The 18,192-nt window shown below is 39.3% G+C and overlaps 1 protein-coding gene across 1 annotated transcript in view; it reads right to left on the bottom strand.

The window, feature by feature from the left end:
* Positions 1-18,192, bottom strand: part of RYR2 (ryanodine receptor 2) — a 728,853-nt gene that overhangs the window by 172,660 nt on the left and 538,001 nt on the right. Inside the window, exons 42-50 of the mRNA XM_073878937.1 lie at positions 17,347-17,461; positions 15,839-15,971; positions 15,529-15,632; positions 11,537-11,672; positions 10,802-10,988; positions 9,064-9,169; positions 7,155-7,275; positions 2,077-2,246; positions 709-929 (exon numbers count right to left, since the gene is read on the bottom strand). Coding sequence (XP_073735038.1) covers positions 709-929; positions 2,077-2,246; positions 7,155-7,275; positions 9,064-9,169; positions 10,802-10,988; positions 11,537-11,672; positions 15,529-15,632; positions 15,839-15,971; positions 17,347-17,461 — 1,293 coding nt within the window. The remainder of the gene's footprint in view (positions 1-708; positions 930-2,076; positions 2,247-7,154; positions 7,276-9,063; positions 9,170-10,801; positions 10,989-11,536; positions 11,673-15,528; positions 15,633-15,838; positions 15,972-17,346; positions 17,462-18,192) is intronic.

Here is an 18,192-nt window from a genome sequence, read left to right on the forward strand (position 1 = left end):
TTTTTCATCTCCGTCAGTCCCATCTGGCTTCTAAATCCACGTAGCTGGCTGTGAGTGAAAACATTTCTTCACCAGGGCACCGCTAGACCACACGCCTTCGCCTGTTCTTGCAATCAGAAGGAAGCCATCACCCTACCCAGGGATGTGAGAAACTGTCACATTAGCCGTCAGAACCCCAACAGGAGAAGGTATGTTCCGGCTTTCAGAGTAAGACCTATAGGAACACTTCTACCTATAGGAAGTGGTTTTCCAGCATGAAGGACATAGCCTTCATGATGGCCACATTAAGGCTTTAATATTATACTGTATCATCTTTTATATTTAATAAGTCTCTTTTTTTCCTTTCTCTTCTGGAAGAGGAGTTAAAATCATCGCACATAGTCAAAAGGGGAGAATCTTCTAATCTTACACAAAAGTGACCGGGGACTCCTCTCGCACAGTTCCCCTGCCCACCAACATCCAGAAAACTGGTCCAGCACTCTATCCAATGGCCAAATACCCTAGAGAGCCCTGGAAGAAGACTCCTGAACTTGACCAGGAGCAAGGGTGCTCTGATTCCAACCTCGGGTACAGGGCACTACCTAAAATGAATTCGCTTTTCGGTATGGAAATTTCTTCCAAAATTCCTAACCATCTGTCAAGGGCCCTATCGTAAATTCTCTCTCTCAAAGCAGCAGCAGCTTGATACGGAGTTAGTTTCCCACTTACCCACAAATAGAGAGTAAACAAACTTCTATGGAATCCCGCTGAGCTTTGGTAAGAGAGCAGCCCTTAGAGAGTCTGTACACAGTATGAAGTAAGGAGTCAATGAGAGAAGCGTGGTGCTCTGTGCCCGCAAAAAGAGGGGCACATCTCGTTAACAAAGGCAGCACGGCTGTGCAAAGGTACCGATTGAGGGCCAAGGCCATGTCTGTAGCACTCAGAGCAGCCTAGAAAGGAATTGTGAGAGTAGAAAGTCATTTGCGTTTGGCGGTAGACAACTCTCAAAGGGATGAACGTGTGGACATGGGATTTCATTCTCTAGAAAATGACAAGTACATGAACAATGGAGATGGACTCCTTGGGTGTGTCTTCAAATGTGGCTCGTATGATTTTTTTACCACTGGAAACAATCAACTTTCAATTGCTCATAAACAGATAAAGAGGAAGTGATATCTCTAGTCCTAGCTCCCTCACCAAGAAGCCCAAGAGGCTCACATTCTATAATAAGATATCAAGGGGAGGATGGATGTGTGATGAAGACACTAATGATAGTTAGGAATGTGAGTTATTTATATTTATATTTTAGCTCATGTCCAGCAGAATCAATAGCCAAAGGCTGATTGTCTTATTACAGTATCAGCTCTCCTGTTTAGGTTCAGAATTTCATGTGAACACACCCAACAAAGGAAAAAGAAACTTCAGTTTATTTTTATGATTCTCCTCTCCTGATTTTCCTGAAAGAGCTACTGTCAACTCAAGATCTGATTTCCTCTGGAATCAAAAAGATCCATTTAATTGAGAATAAAAGGAGGTATTATTATAACTGCTGAAATAACATTTAGAGCTTCAGCTTATTCTACAATGCTCCGGACAGTAGAATATTTACACTAGTAATGACAGATTCCTGATGTGGGCCACTGGATGTACAGGAGAGATTTCAGCCTTATCTGTGCTTTAAAAATAAAAGACACCAGGATGACAGTGTAATTGGCCCAACTCAACAATGTCCATTAAACATTCTTAATACTGTAATTGCTTTCATTGAGAAGCACAATTCTTTAGGCCAGTCTGGAGGTTAGAAGGAGCCACTGTCACTTCCCAAACTAGGGTTATATACACTTATTGTCTTCCGTAGTACCTGATCAGAATTCTTATCATACTCCTGAGGTGGTAAGTTTTCTCCACTATTCAGTGAATTCCTTAAGACAAAGTCTATTTTATTTTCTGTTTACCCATTGCCTCCCTAAAAATATAATAGATACTCAATAAACATTTAGTGACAATAAATAAATGAATGAATATATCTATGGAGAATATCGCAAGCCAGCGAATGAAGAGTCAAAAGTTGAGGATGTCAACTGTTCAAATCATTACCGTATCTAAAGAAGCTGCAGCCCGGAGATCTGGCAGAAAGCCAACCTCGAGAAGGTGGAGGAGGAAATCTTGAACCTCAATCCCATAGACCCTGTCAAGGAACAAAACCATGGCTGCCTTGTGATCTGGGCAAAACCCCGCAGACATGTCAGGCTCCACCACATTCCCATCTAAAAGAGAGAAGGTGACATGTCGTTGTTAATGGATAGATTGCAAATGGATAGATTGCTTCTCTCCAGCCTCCTCAAGTTTTAAGTTACCAGTTGAATGGATTTTTGTCCTTCTACTACCCACATACAAGTGCTGGGAATTGGCTGAGGAATTATGCCAGTGCAATTTAAATTCAAGGTCATTCAAAATGTGATCTGGGAATCTATTTATTAATCGCGTGTATGAGCGAAGACATAGTATTCGGCTAGATAATGAGAAGGAAACAAAAAGCCACCCAAAATCTACATCGTAAAACTAGCAGTAAATGCCATAAAAAGTTAAACCGTGACGTTTTTCCTGTTTTCAAAAATGAGAGCCTCTTTTAAACACTAATAAAACTCATGTATCCCTATGTGATAATCACGGTTCATTTACACATTTATGGCTTAGACAACTGCAAAATGATGAAACAACTCTATGAATTGGTTTGACTTTCAAAGGAAATATGTTTCCTTAAACATAATAGCATTTAACAACATTTAAAACATATTTGAGAGTCATTATTTTTCTCTATTAATAGTCAATATTTGATGCCTAGATAGATGAGTGAGTCTCTTACTAGAATTCCATAGATTCACAGGTTGGGAACCACTGATGTGAGGAATTTGGGGATTATGTACCAATTGAAAATACTGGCAGATTTTGTTCCTGTTTGACCATGTGATAATTATGCCAAATAACACTGCTCAAATGACACACTGTAAAATTCTACAAATAATGTCACAGAATCTTTAATATTGATGCAGGACGCAGGGAAAGAGGATACATGACCACAATCATCCTGAAAAAATAAAGTCACAACTTTTTTGTTTTCCTTCGTAACTAAGGAATGGATTTCTTATCCGAATCATGAAAATAAACAAGAAACAATATTTTAAGGGTAATTATATTAAAGGCTAATATGAAAGAGCTTCCATTCCTTATTAAATTATAATACTCAATACACTTAGTACTTTTCTTCCTATAATTAAAATAATGGGAATAATAGCTCTTGTTTGTGTTGTTATCAGGCACCCTGCTGGGAAGGTTACAGACACGATCTCGTACAGTCTTCAAAAGCACACTGTGAGGCTGGTATTCTTAGCTACGTTTAACAGATGACAACCGACCTTCAGGGAAGTTAAGTAACGTTCCCAGGGTTGTATACCTAGTAATTGGCAAAGTTGGATTTAAACCACGGAAAATCGGATTTAAAACCCAACCAAAGCTGATCTAGTCCTTAACGTTAAATCAGTGTGCTATATTCTTAATCAAAAATCTGTACAAAATTCCAGTTTAATATCTCCTAAAAATCACATTAGGGAATTTAAGTTTAAAAGATTCTATGATTTTAATATGCAGTTGTGCCGAAGGAAGCGGTAAGTCACCCATTGATCCGAAAATAAGATTTCTGTTTTAAACACTCATTCACACAGACATCTGTTTTCAGGCATGCTAACAGCTCCATATACCTGGGACTCAAGACTCATCGATTTGCTAGAGCTACTGTTTTATCTTCACTCTCTCCTGAACACACTGGAGACTATAAAGTTGAGGAACTGCCTCCTGTCAGACTTCTGGCTTTTGAACTGGAAGGAGGCGGACCAGGTGCACTGGCCTTTCCCTGTGGTACCTGCAAAAATATTCATCTGCCTGCAATTAGGGCCTCGGACAGTCTGTCCAAACCTGCCAGGGCTAAGCGCTGCAGGAACGGAACATCGACTTTTGAAACTGTGTGCTTGCCCTCAGGTTTCTGAACCGCTCCTGCTTGCATTATTATTCAGGGGCACGCTGTAGTTCTAAAATAGGTAGGATAAAAGATTTTGAGGAAGGCCTCAGCTATCACTAAGGGAGGAAGAGGCAAACTTCACATACTAAATATAGGACATACAACAACAATTATCAGTGATAATCGGTGATGTTTAAAGAACCAGCTGATGTGTCCCTGGAACATATAAAAACAAAACAAAAAAACAACTACCGATTGAAGTTTTAAAGTTGATTTAAATGCATGTCGCGGCAAAATAAAAACATGCAATTTTCTGCCTGTACTTTCCATAAAAGGAAAGTGGTAAAAGAAACATGTAGAAATTTAACAATAACCAATGGATTGGGTTTTAAAAGTTCACCTTCATCATGATTTTGATAGTTCACCCACCCACACAAAATCCTTTAAATCCCAAGGTAGACAATACAGTGCACATTTACAAAGAAAAACATCACAAAATAATACGATTATAGCACAACTAAGTGGAAGAAGAAAGAGACCAACTTGAAAAATATTAAAGGTTGGTAAAGGCAGGTAAGTAGAGCAAAATTAGGAGACATACAGAGACTTTGGGGAAATTCTGAACGGGTTATCTGCTTCTCTTTTTTGTTTTTTTTTTAAAGAATGTATTTTGCTGCTTTAGGATGAAATGTTTCGTTTTGTTTTGTTTAAAGATTTTATTTATTTATTTGACAGAGAGAGAGATAGCAAGAGCAGGAACACAAGCAGGGGGAGCGATAGAGGGAGAAGCAGGCTTCCAGCCAAGCAGGAAGCCCCATGTGGGGCTCAATCCCAGGACCCTGGGATCATGACCTGAGCCAAAGGCAGACGCTTAATGACTGAGCCACCCAGGCGCCCCGGGTTATCTGCTTCTCTTATCACCCATGCTCTTGGTTGTTATTACTAATTTTACCTTAAAATGTAATGCTTCTCTATTCCCTAATCTGTGTATCACTGGTATTCTTCTTATCTTTTTCCTGACTGTTGTCAATTTTGTGGCTCAGAATGTGGGGAAAAGAAAAGACATCTTACTTAAGTAAATGAACACTAGAACAAGAAGATCTTGTATGTACACACAAAAAAAGAATAAATTGCCTCAAGTGGAGAAGCCAACAAGCCATGGGACAATTTTTCAGTTGCAGCTTTCCCTCCCATCAGAATGAATGTTCGACTCTTGTGGTTGCTTATGTCACCTGGAAGGAAGGTTTGGGTTTGTGAGCTTGGGTGCATATGAAACGTTGCTTTCTCATAATCGGAAGGCTGGCAAGGAGGGGAAGCCGACTTCAGTTACGCGGTGGTCCCTTCATTCCAGACTTCAGGTAATAACAGTTAATCCTCTGTGGGGCATAACTGATGCAAGAAAATGATCATAACATGTATGTTCTACCTAACTGCATGTTCTTCTAAAATTAGAAGTTTAGGGAAAAATGATATGTGCAACAATACCCAATAAAGTATTGAAAAGTGAACACAACTGAAGCTGGAAAATTAACACTAACGTGGAATCTAACTATCCCTTGGGTGTCTTCAATAACTCTCAAATCTTTGTTTCTGTGGGAGGCAGAGTGTGAACCACCACCAGGGGACTGGGCCTCAGGCCTATGCCATGTGGCCATTTCTGCAGTAGCTTGGGGCGCTGCAGGGGAGCGGTGTGAGTGTCATTCGAGGCCCTCCAGGCACCCCCACAGTGGAGCATCTGCACCTCACCCAGTGCTGTCTGAGCCCTCTCTCTTCCCCAACCCAAACTGGGCTGCAGGGTGACGGGCCACCGCTGCTGGCATTTACACAGAGAGCAGGTTATAACTTTATTCTCCATGCTTTTGAGTTAATTTTAAAAATTAATCGGTGTGCCTGGGTGGCTCAGTCGGTTAAGCATCCATCGGACTCTTGGTTTCCGCTCAGGTCATGATCTCAGTGTCGTGAGATGGAGCCCGAGGTCAGATTCCAGAGTCAGTGAGGAGTCTGCTTGAGATTCTCTCTCTCCCTCTCCCCACTCACACTCTCCCCTCCTCTCTAAAATAATTAAATAAAATAAAATCTTTAAAAGCAAACAAACAAAAAACTAATCGCAAGCAGTTGCTAAACCAAAATGACCTACTGCAAAAGGACAATAAACATTTGATGAAAATGGTAAAAATTTTTATTTTGAAAATTTTCTCCTTAGCCTTTTTTTTTTTTTTAGATTGTATTTATTTATTTGACAGAGAGAGACACGGCGAGAGTAGGAACACAAGCAGGGGGAGTGGGAGAGGGAGAAGCAGGCTTCCCGCCGAGCAGGGAGCCCGCTGCGGGGCTCGATCCCAGGACCCTGGGACCATGCCCTGAGCCGAAGGCAGACGCTTAACAAGCATCTGAGCCACTCCTTAGTCTTGAGAAGAGCGCTTCTTTCAACACACTGGGAATCTTTTAATCTCTAAGTCAAAAGCTATAATTGGGGGGGGAGGGGAAGCGTCATAAGAAAATGGTAATGAAAAATATCCCAAAGGGCAAATAAAAGAATTGCAGTCAAGAAAGAGAAGAATGAGGACCAAAAATAGTAGGAAAGAAATTAGGTGAGACAGGTGAGGTATGTATTTCCTCTTTTCAGGGAAACGGTCAGAAATGTCATATAAAAATGATTAAAATTTCATTGAAAACAACTATTTAAAAACAAGGAGAACAGAAAATACTTTATAAAAAAGCGGTATCTTTTTTCATTTAGATATAAATGTTTGTAAACATATGCGCAGAAGAATATGGGAATAGAGCATTTCTTAACTCAATCAAAATAATGTACTTTATAGTTCTCTTCTTAAAGAAACTTAAGTCCTGTAACTATGCTGTAGGACAGGGTAGGGTGCAGGAGGGCGGGGGCGGGGCGCGGAATGCAGATGCTGATATTATTATTTAAAACTCCTGTCCTGGGTGTTATACGAAAACAATGAATCCTGGATCACTACATCAGAAGTAATGATGTATTGTTTAGTGATTTAAGTCACCATACAATACATCAGAAGTTATGATGTATTGTATGGTGACTAACATAACATAACAAAATAAAATTTAAAAAATAAAAAAATAAAAAATAAAACTCCTATCCTCCAATGCCCCACTGAATTACAAAGAATGGAAGTTGGCTTACCTTTGGCTATCGTGGGCATCTGAAAAGCAATGCTGATTACTCCCACCAAATCTCCCAGCGGAATTAAGGATCTCAAAATGGACCGGATTCTGATGGCTTCCCCCTTACCAGCATGAATCAACTAGGGAAGAAAAATAAAGGAACGTTAGAAAATCTTTGTGAAATCAATGTTATAATTCCATCCAGAAAAATCTCAAGTATGGGAATCCAAGTCTAAAATACTTTTCTGTTCATGATACCTATAAAGTTAGACCTCTTGCAGAAATGGTTGTTTCAGGCTTACATTTCAGACAGGTATTTACTTGCCCCAGTTTTATTGACATCAGCATATGCCGATTTATGTATTACAAAGCAAAAAATTATCTTTAGACCCAGAATATATAGTAATAGTTATGACTGATTTAGCCTCTTTCTTGCTTGGGGTTGAAAATATAACTGTATATCCATCTCTATTCCACACAGATTTCTCCCAAGGAAGGGTGTGTAATGTGTGTGTGTTGGGGCGGGGGTCGGGGGGAGGATGGTGAATAGGAACCATAACAGGTTTTTCAGACCGTCACTGGCTAACCAAGCACCTGTGAAGATCGTAAATCTGACCCTTCGAGAATCTCAGCCAGGCTCTGGAGCAGACTGCAGGCTTCCAGAACCTGGGTGGGCATCTGCTTCCTTCCCCACGAGGTGTGAAACACAAGGATAATTTCTCATACCCAGGAGGTCCTCAACCAACAGTTACAGAAGATGAGTAAACACAGAAGTGCACGGTTAGTCCCTTATTGAATCACTTGGTTTTTTTCCTCCCACTGATAGAATAAAAAACTATTTATTAGCTAATTTCTTGGTTCTTTTGATCTTTCACTTGAATGGAAAAAGAATGAATGCTGTAAGCATAAACCTTTTTGTCTGCAATCACCTCCAGCATACAAATTTTTGATAATCTACTCTCATTTCCCAGGATGAAAATCTCATTAGTGGCAAGGTCAGCTTTTATAAAAATCAGGCTCTAGGTTTGCTAACATTCTGACATTTCTCCATGCTGTGATTCCTCCGTGTTCACAATGAAAGCTTATATCAAGAGGACATGGAGGTTTTATCCTACAGCTGAGAGAGAAAGGGACACCCCTCCCCCCAAAAAAGAAAAGAAAACACAACACAAAAACAAACACCCAAAACCTCCATAGATGCTAAGGGTGCTCTGGGAGCAAAGGACCCTTTGCTTCACGCTCAGACCCGTTTAGAAGCGTATTTGCTTTCTACCCCAGCACCACTCACTGTGTTTCAATCTCCGTGTCGTTTCCCATTTCCAGCTCACGAGGCCGATTTTAGGAGCCCTAACTAGCATTTTTAAAATGAATATAATAGAATGAAACAGATCAGGATAAAATAAAGTAAAAGTTATCCAAATGCATTACAGAGTAAAAGGAAGTACCGTTCCGTGAAACTTAATTTCTTCCTGATTGAAACGTTGTGGAAAATGCCAACCCATCGATCCTGAAGAGCTGCTTCAGAATCGTAACTGCGGCCACCCCGACTGCCCCTCAACCAATGACATGAAATGGTGTACTCCAAGAAAATGACTCTTGACAGAAAGGGTTGCTCCCTGCATGCACTAAATGAGGAGAGGAAATTTATAGGAAAACAATGTTTTCTTCTTCAAGTGCTGAGTTTTAGAGATACACGAGCAACGTGGCTCTTCTATTAATGACTTGTCCTGAAATCTCATTACTAATTTTTACAACCAAGACATTTCCCACTACATAAGCACTTGCTCAGCAATTAGGCTGCAGCTCTTATTTTTAATGAAGCGTGGAGATTATTGGTTTTGGATGCTGTTATCATCTTCGCCCACTATGGATTTCTTCACATAGATGGATAAGCCAGGACTGCCGCTCTCAGGCGGCAAAGCACTTACATGCATTTCAGGAGCACAGCGTCCTAAGAGGTCGATCAAAGCTGCATAAAAGGTCATGATGGCGTTCCCCATGTGGATAGTGTCATCCTCCTGCTCTTCTGTGTCACTTTCATGGATTTTTTTCAAAGGAAACAGAGAGCAAAGCAAACAGGATAATAAAGTGACATTTCAGATTTATGGCATATTTCTTGGAGGAGAGGGATCCCCAAGATAGTTCATTCTGCCTCTTCTGGCAGACACATCCTGTGTGTGATGAATTTGCACCTTGACATTTTTAAAGGAAAATAACCTTAAAGCCCAGACACCAAAAACACACTTGTGGGAAATTTGATAATAAGGGTCCTTCAAAAGGGAAAAAAGAGGAATTGCCAATTTGATGGATTCTGCTTATTTCTAGGGGCAGATCAGGCTTTGTTTTAACAAAGAAAATAACTAATGAAAAGACTTGGTAAGTTTAGACTACTTTTGAAAACAGCGTACATTTTAGAGAAAGGGTGACAAAGATCTGTCCTATAAGGTAACACAGGTAAGGCACTCAGGACAGCGCTTTGCCCAGATTAAGTACTTCAGAAATGTGGTACCATTTGCTTACCTATGTCTTTACCATCTCCTCCACCTCACGCATCCACTCCCCAAAATCCAACATGTCTCCCTCCCCACCTCTGTGAGAAAACACAGAGGTTCCATTATCTTGCGGGTAAGAGACAAATCTAGATGGGCCTTGGAAGAGCCCATCATTTTTCCTCCCTTGGTAGTTCAGGCGGGCTCAGCAGTCTGCAGGGTGACAGCGAGGCCTTGTTGAAAACATCGTCCCGGCATGCAACACTGCTCCCAGGGCCCCCATGTGCCCACCCACCACTGTGGTCCCCGACCGGAGACCCCTGATGTATTTTCCATTACTTAGAGAAACTGAGGGCCCCTAGTCCCTCTGTGGCCAATTGACAAACACGTAAGAAGGCCTTGGAGGACCTCCCAGTCTGAAACCATCTTGGTCTTGGCGTGGACAGAACATGTAAGGGCAGTCTATGTATGGAAGAATGACGGTTTGCAGAACTGCTCTGCTTGGAAATTTGCCTCCAGTAAGCCCTGTATTCTGTCTTTACCAGCGGTATTAATAGGACATTCACCTCCACAGATAAAAACTGAGAAGTGACATGCCTGGATTGACTTATGTCTACTGTTGGAATCAAGTATTAGTAATGTATACCATGGATAAATGTAAGGTAGTTACTGCCTGCCCTATCTGCCATAACACCTTAACCAAGCATTTTACTCCTCAGAATGACAATATCCCCTTTTCTGGACTTTAACACCATACTAGTTAAGCCCCCCATTCTCTCACTAAGGTCTTACTTTCTTACTATTATCTTGAAAATTCATTCCAGCTAGCTCTCCACTAAACCCTACTACAATTTCAGAGGCTCACCTGCCATCATTCGTAATAACTCACTTTGCCATAGCCTCCTGGAAAAATTCACAAAATACATCTCCTCCTACAACCTAAACTTCTCCCTGCTAAATCCACCCAATCTTCCTTAGTTTTCTCTTTTTCATTCAACCTACTCCCACAGCAAATTCCATCCATTCTTCCAGGCCTAACTCACTGTATTTTCAAGGGCAGAAATCATGAGCACCAGAAAATGATATTGCAATTGACAGAATGCAAATCATGTTTTATAAAATTTCAAGTCAAGGAACATGATTTACTCTTAAATAAGAGTGTGTATATTAGACCTACAGTGTTTTACTGGACCCGCTAGTTGGTGAGGGACCATCTCGAGAAGGATCCTCGGCTATTTTTATGGCTTCTTCCATGGCCGCGAGCAGACCATTCCCACCTTCCCCTCTCAAAGCAGGACCGAAACACTCGGGCCTCCGGATGAGCAGCCTCACCACGACGTTAGCATTCTCTTCCACGCTCTCCCCTAAAATCAAACGAGGAACAAGAGTAAATAAACACTGGTTATGTGGACGTTCTGAGCAAATAAATGTTATACTAATTCATTTATACTTAAAGAAAAATAACAAAAACCAAAGAACATAGTCACTAATAAAGCTAAAATTCAATTCAAATCACTAGTTTTATGTACACAAGACACAGCAAGTTTCTTCTTTTGTACTCACAATTTTCAAAGTAAAGAAAAGCATTATAGAGGCATAAAGTATTCATTTTTGTTAATTCTTTAGAGGAAATGAAGCCATTAGCCCACCTATTATTAGAACCCAATTATAAAAGTCTGTAAGAATTTGTAACTGCCTAAAATTTTTAATTTAATAATAAAGGCAAAGCATTGCTATTGAAATATTAGAAATTAAATTATTACTGTGGAAAAAAGTACTGATTATAAAATACTCAATTTCTTTACTAATACTTACTTCCTTCATGAAAATGCTGGAATATACCATTTTTGATGTGTCTATTTTTATGCAGTTTTAATCATGACCAAAAAAGACCCCAAGCAATCAGTCCTACCATTACAGAAGACAGCAAATCTGAGAAAGTCAAGGTATCTTTCCCCTTCAACTGGATTCCATCCAATGTCCGGATAACCCTTAGACACCAGCATCTGGCAGCTCTGCAGTCCACAACCAGCCAAATATCGAACTACCTACAAAAAAGATGATAAGCAAAAGCGTTATCCTGTGGGTAAGGAGTCATTAGATGCTAACACTACACATGACAAGTGATATCCTCAAAGGTTGGTTTAAAATGCATGTGGTTTTGCAAGTTCTTTTTAATCCCATGACAATCCACATGAACTCCCTGCAGTAAAACCTTAGAGTTAAGAAATATTTACAAATCATAACAAAGTGCTATCGTAATAAAAATATTTATGAATCAACTCTGTGAAAGAAAAATATTCCTAAGTTTCATATTATTTAATTTGAAACTTGTATCTATAAATGTCATGATATTTGGGGGGCCTGCCTGGCTCCGTCGGGAAATCAGATGGCTGTTGATCTCAAGGTCATGAGATCAAACCCCATATTGGGTGTAGAGCTTACACAAAAACAAAAACAAGGGCGCCTGGGTGGCTCAGTTGGTTAAGCGACTGCCTTCGGCTCAGGTCATGATCCTGGAGTCCTGGGATCGAGTCCCGCATCGGGCTCTGAGTCTGCTTCTCCCTCTGACCCTCCCCCCTCTCATGCCCTCTCTCTATCTCATTCTCTCTCTCAAATAAATAAGATCTTTAAAAAAAACAAAAACAAAAACAAAAACAAAACACACAATATAAACGTCACTGGTATTTGATAAAATTTGAAAATGTAAAAAGACATCTGACCCCAGTGTAAACCCGGATTCCATCTGAGGTATTCAAAGACCCATCTGAGATACAGTGATATTCAATTTGGAATTTACTTCCAAAATTATATTATCAAATTAATGCGGGGGGGATATATTTGAGAAAACACACAGAGAAATAGAAAAAACTAAGCTTAGGTTCAAATATCCTTGGATTCATATCCATCCTGCATTACTTACTGGATCATTCTGTGCCATGATTTCATGGTCTATAAAATTTGGGATAGTATTAAGTACCTTTCAGTATCATTGAATTTAACACAACGTTTTCTGCTTATCTTTGCCTTTTAAATTATTGTTTTATATGAATGCTGATCCTTTACAGTATTTCATAACTGATCCAGTTTTAAAAGAACTCCCTAAGTTATTATCAATGGTAGTAGATTGTCAGACAAACAACTTATCAATCAAGTTACACCTAGCTCAAGCTAAAGCAGGTTTAAAAAGAAATAAGTAACACAGCTAAAAATATTTTGTGCCAACTTTATCTAACTATAATTTATGTACAATAAATGCATCTATTTAAAGTATAAATTCAAGGTGCCTGGGTGGCTCAGTCTTAGGTTAAGCAACTGACTCTTGATTTCGGCTTAGGTCATGATCCCAGGGTCATGAGCCTGAGTCCCACAAGGGCTCAGCGCTGAGTGTGGAGCCTGCTTAAGATTTTCTCTCTCCCCTTCCCCCTCTGCCCCTCCTCCCCACCCTGCTTGTGCATGCACATGCACACTCTCTCTCTAAAAAGGAAATAAAAAATTAAAATATAAATTCAGTGAGCTTTGAGAGATTTATACTTCTGTAAAAACACACCCCAGTCAAGATGCACAACATTTCCATCACTCCTCAGGCCCCATCCATCCTCCCTGCATGCGAAGGCCTTAACAATCTTCTTTGTAACACTACAAATTAGCTTGTGTATTCTAGAACATTTATATATGCAATCATCCAGTATGTATCCTTTTATGCCTGGCTTCTTTCACTCAGAATACTGATTTTGAGATTCATTTACACTGTAGCACATGTCAGTACTTCTTTCCTTCTTATTGCATAATAACAGCATTCCACAGCACATGGAAATCATCCACATTTCCTTATCCATTCATCAGTTGATGGACATTTGAACTGTCCCCAGTTTTTGGCTAAGATGGGTAACGTTGTTACCAACATTCATGTACACACATTCCTATTTCAATTAAGTATCTACAAGTAGGAAGGCTAGGTATGTATATATATATATATATATATATGTCTATGACAGATATATGTTTTATTAAGAAACTTATTTGTTAAGTTAGGGGCGCCTGGGTGGCTCAGCTGGTTAAGTGTCCGACTCTTAATCTTGGCTCAGGTCATGATCCCAGGGTTGTGAGATCAAGCCCTGCCTGCATCAGGTTCTGCACTGAGCATGGAGTCTGCTTAAGATTCTCTCTCTCCTCTCCCTCTGCCCCTCCCCTACCACGCTCTCTCTCTCGGGGTGGGGGGGGGCGGGGGCGGGGGGATTTAAGTTAAATTTCTTAAGAACCTGCCAACCTGCTTTGCAAAATGACTCTACCATTTTTCATCTCAACAGCAATAGATGAAAGTTTCCGTTGCTCCACACCCTCCAAAATGTTTGGTATCATCAACTTTTTAAATGTCAGCCATATTTCAGTGTGTAGGTTAAAAGATTTTAAAATATATATGAGAGAAAATGCTCCCAAGGGTTAGTCGAAGATGCAAAGCTTTGTGATCCAATCCTGGCAAGTCAGAAGTGTTTGGGAAAGAGTTCACTTTTTCATGCCTTCACCAGCTGTGCAATGATGACTTATCCAATGCCAACGTTGTTCTCGAAGACCGGAACAAAGTAGTGAACAACAGAGAAAAAACATGCCCTGAACTCATTGGCCTTATGTTATGATAGGGAGCGGATTTTTTAAAATACTCAAATGTATATTTTATATAAATAACATGGAAATGTATATTTCTGTATATAATATACAAATATATTTCTCCAACTGTTGGAAAATAAAGCAGTAAAGAAGACAAGACAGGAAACAGAGAAGAGGTTTCAATTTTAAATGGCAGGGACATGAGGAGCTAACAAAAAGGCGACTTCGATCAATGACTAGAAGGACGTCAGGAAAAGAGCCATGAAGACATCTGGCAGAAGAATCCTGCAGATGGAGGGAAGAGCAAGCACAAAGTCCCTGAGGCAGGAGTGTACCTGGCAAGTTCCCACAAGAGCAAGGGGACCAGTGTGGTTGGAGCAAATAGAAAAGATCAGGAGAACGGCAGGCAATAAGAGGGATATGTGAAATCAGATGGGTTAGAAGGCATTACGATGCCTTTAGCTTTTACTTGAAGTGAGATGGTAAGTATCAGGAAGAGTTGTGGACACCGGATTAATCCGCTTTTTTTAAGAGGCTCATTCTGGCTGCCAAGTAGGGGAGCCAGGAAGGATCAGGAAGACCACTTAGAAAGCAATCACAAGGGCGCCTGGGTGGCTCAGTTGGTTAAGCGACTGCCTTCGGCTCAGGTCATGATCCTGGAGTCCTGGGATCGAGTCCCACATCGGGCTCCCTGCTCAGCGGGGAGTCTGCTTCTCCCTCCGACCCTCTTCCCTCTCGTGCTCTCTATCTCTCATTCTCTCTCTCTCAAATAAATAAATAAATAAAATCTTAAAAAAAATAAAAAATAAAAAAAAAAAAGAAAGCAATCACAATGACGATGCAGGGGAAATTTATCTATGTTCCAGCAAACATGCATGCAGCCTCAAGCGCTCAGAGCACAGGGTCTTAGTATGTCAGTGACGCCTTGCATTGGAATATATGTCTACACGATACAAAATGTACTTTGAAATGTTAAAACCACCTCTGAAAAAATTGGAACTGTATGACTAAAGCAAAAGTAACAACAAATACCATGAAAGGAGAGAAACCCACAGGACAGAAACTTCCCTTTCCAGAGGAAAATGTACGTGATCAGAGGAAACACTTGATCTCAACTTTCCTGTTCTTTGTAATTTACAATTATACGTTCTATGTAATATATGTAACATGTTTATAATATACTATATTTTATAATTGTGTCAATATAATTATAACTCTATTATGGTTATACTTCAGTAGTCTTGAGAAACGACTAGCATGACTCACACAAACACAAGGGGCGAGGATGTTGCTTACCTTTTCCAAATCTGGCTCACGCAGAGCTAAGGCCAGTTCATTATTATCCATCACTGAGGCGGCTGCCACATCCAGTGGTGTTGAACCTCTCATAGCTGGTGAGGCTGTTAATTCAAACGAAGTTGAGACAAAACCTGGATTGTGCTACAACTACGGATTCCATATAAAAACACTGTCCCTTAAAATTTCATTTCTAAATACAACACATACTGCATTAATCTAAAATTACTTTGCATTAAAGTTTAAAATTTAACATAGTGTGTATATTGTTTTTATCTTAAGGATTAAATAAAAGCCATAATTTACTTACCAAGACCAACACTGCTGTTCTCCAATAAATAGCTGAGATGATCAAACATAGCTTTTTGATTCTGCCTACTTATACGACAGAAGTAACAAAGGAAACGGCAACAGTTGGCCACCATCTTGGGAAAAGTGATCTCCTACATAAAGAGCATTTAGTTAGCTGTGAGAGCAAATGGTCTTCAGAAAATTGAGTTCAGAAGTTGAGGTCCAATCACATTGTCAATCCATGTGGGCCCATGTCTGCCAAGTTTCAGATTCTAAAGACTTCAACTCACCTACTCCTCGAGCCACTGAAAATCAAAGCCGACACTAATTTAGAAACCTCATTACCATCAAGGGGGTGATCTGGAACTAATCCACAGCCCTAAATCTATAGGTGGCATAAACCTGATTTAGCAATCAGGCAGACTTGGTTGTGATTCCTGACTCACACTGTGAACTGTGCTTCCTTGGGAGACTATTTAGTCTCATTGAATCGATTCTGTAAAAGTGGAATGAAATGGATAATAATAATTTAGGAAAGAGAGGAAAAGTTCAATGAGACCTTTTATGAAAAATACCCTATTTCCTCCTTGAAACCACATTAGAGCATTCCTATCATAAGTGTTGTTGTTTTTAAGATTCTAGGAGTCACACCTTCCCTGATTTGGACATGACTCACCTCCTATGATGAACACCCTGACCAGAAGGCCTGCAGGCTAGACCCCACCAAATACATCTCCCTTAAACGCCTAATCTTGTTCTAGTATACCCCAGATGATCCCTGGAGTCTCTCCTTAACAGAGTATTTTATAAATATCTTTATGAGTCTGTCTAACTGGTGAACTGAACATGAGAAATATGAACAGTTCCCTATTTTGAAAAATACATCTTAAAATTTCAAAAAATAGTGAAATATATTTTGTAAATCATAGATCATAAAATTATACTGATTCACATGAAATTGTTATATTACTCTATTGACTAGGTTTTGAAGGTTTGAAAGTTTGAAAAGTTTCACTTCATCTTAACTTTGAATCACTTAAAAAAATTCACTTTATAGTCTTAAAACAAATACTCCAGGACATCATCTTCAAATTTTGGTCTGGATCAGGAATTTAGCAGAACCAACTGCCATCTCAATTAAGGGGAACGTCTGGGTCTGAAGAACATGTTTGTGTTTTGGATTTTCAATCTGATGGGCTTTAATTTATAATTAAAAATTTTTAAAATAGTAAAGTATTAACATTTAAAGTTTCTAACTAACCACTAAATAGGAAAAGTTTAGGAGGCTGCAAATTACACAGCACAAGAGAGAAATTGTTATCAATATCAAAGGAAAAAATAACTAGTAGCATAGCCAATTCTCAATCTATAAGGTTTGCTTTTTGTTCTGTTTTGTTTTTGCAAAAGGTGTTCTTTAAAAAACAGTCCTCCTAAGAGGATTTAAGAAACCCTCATTAAGAATATGCAGTGTATGTACTCTAGGAGTTACATTCATTGGCATCTTAATAGTCAAGGGTTATCCTTTACCTTGGACTGTCCACCTCCAAGGACATTCACCATGACCTCCATCACTGTCTCGTGCATCCCAAGTGCCCTCATGAGATTAGGGTGCTGGTAAAACACTTTATTATTCATGATATCCCTAGAAAGGACAATATAGGTTTGGGGGGTGAGAAGCACAGAGGGCAGAGAAAATTTTAAATAAAAATTTATGTGAGATCCTGATAACAATTCTGGAAATAATTACTGGCATGAACAGAAAAGTAAGCTCAATCATGATGAAAGTTAATAAAAGCAAAAGTTAGTAAGCACAACTAATTGAGTTTTCCTCAAAAAAATACTGATAGCCTCTCAAAAATAGTATACAAGTTATCTACTTTTTTCAGATACAAGAAATGTACTAAATATGTAAACATTCATCTATATGAAATATATTTTTGGACACTTATCATTCCTAATTTTATGTATATCCAAACATCTGTTCATTCTTCTTTAGCGCAGAAATATGAATCAGTTATACCATGTTCTATGAAAATTCCTATATAAATTATTGATATACAAGTATCTACTTTTCATGTAGGATACTTTTAGTACTACCTTCAGTATTTGTATGTTTAATAACAGTAGTGTTATTTCTTACTACATTTGTGTTATCTTTCCAGAGATCTGCTTATAAAGGATTTATATTCTCAAAGAGAAACTGAATAGCCATCAAGTCCAGGTACAAGTAATACAACAAATTAAAGTTGACATTTGATTTGAAAAACCAGCAGCAGCGGATACCCAAAATGTTTCATATTATCATGATTTCATTATATGTTACTATGCTATGTATGTAAAGGTATTCCTAAGGATATTAATGCTCCATAGTCA

Source organism: Callorhinus ursinus, unplaced genomic scaffold, assembly GCF_003265705.2.
Source record: "Callorhinus ursinus isolate GAN/ISIS: 27379988/994484 unplaced genomic scaffold, GSC_fseal_2.0 scaffold32, whole genome shotgun sequence".
Lineage (NCBI taxonomy): Eukaryota > Metazoa > Chordata > Mammalia > Carnivora > Otariidae > Callorhinus > Callorhinus ursinus.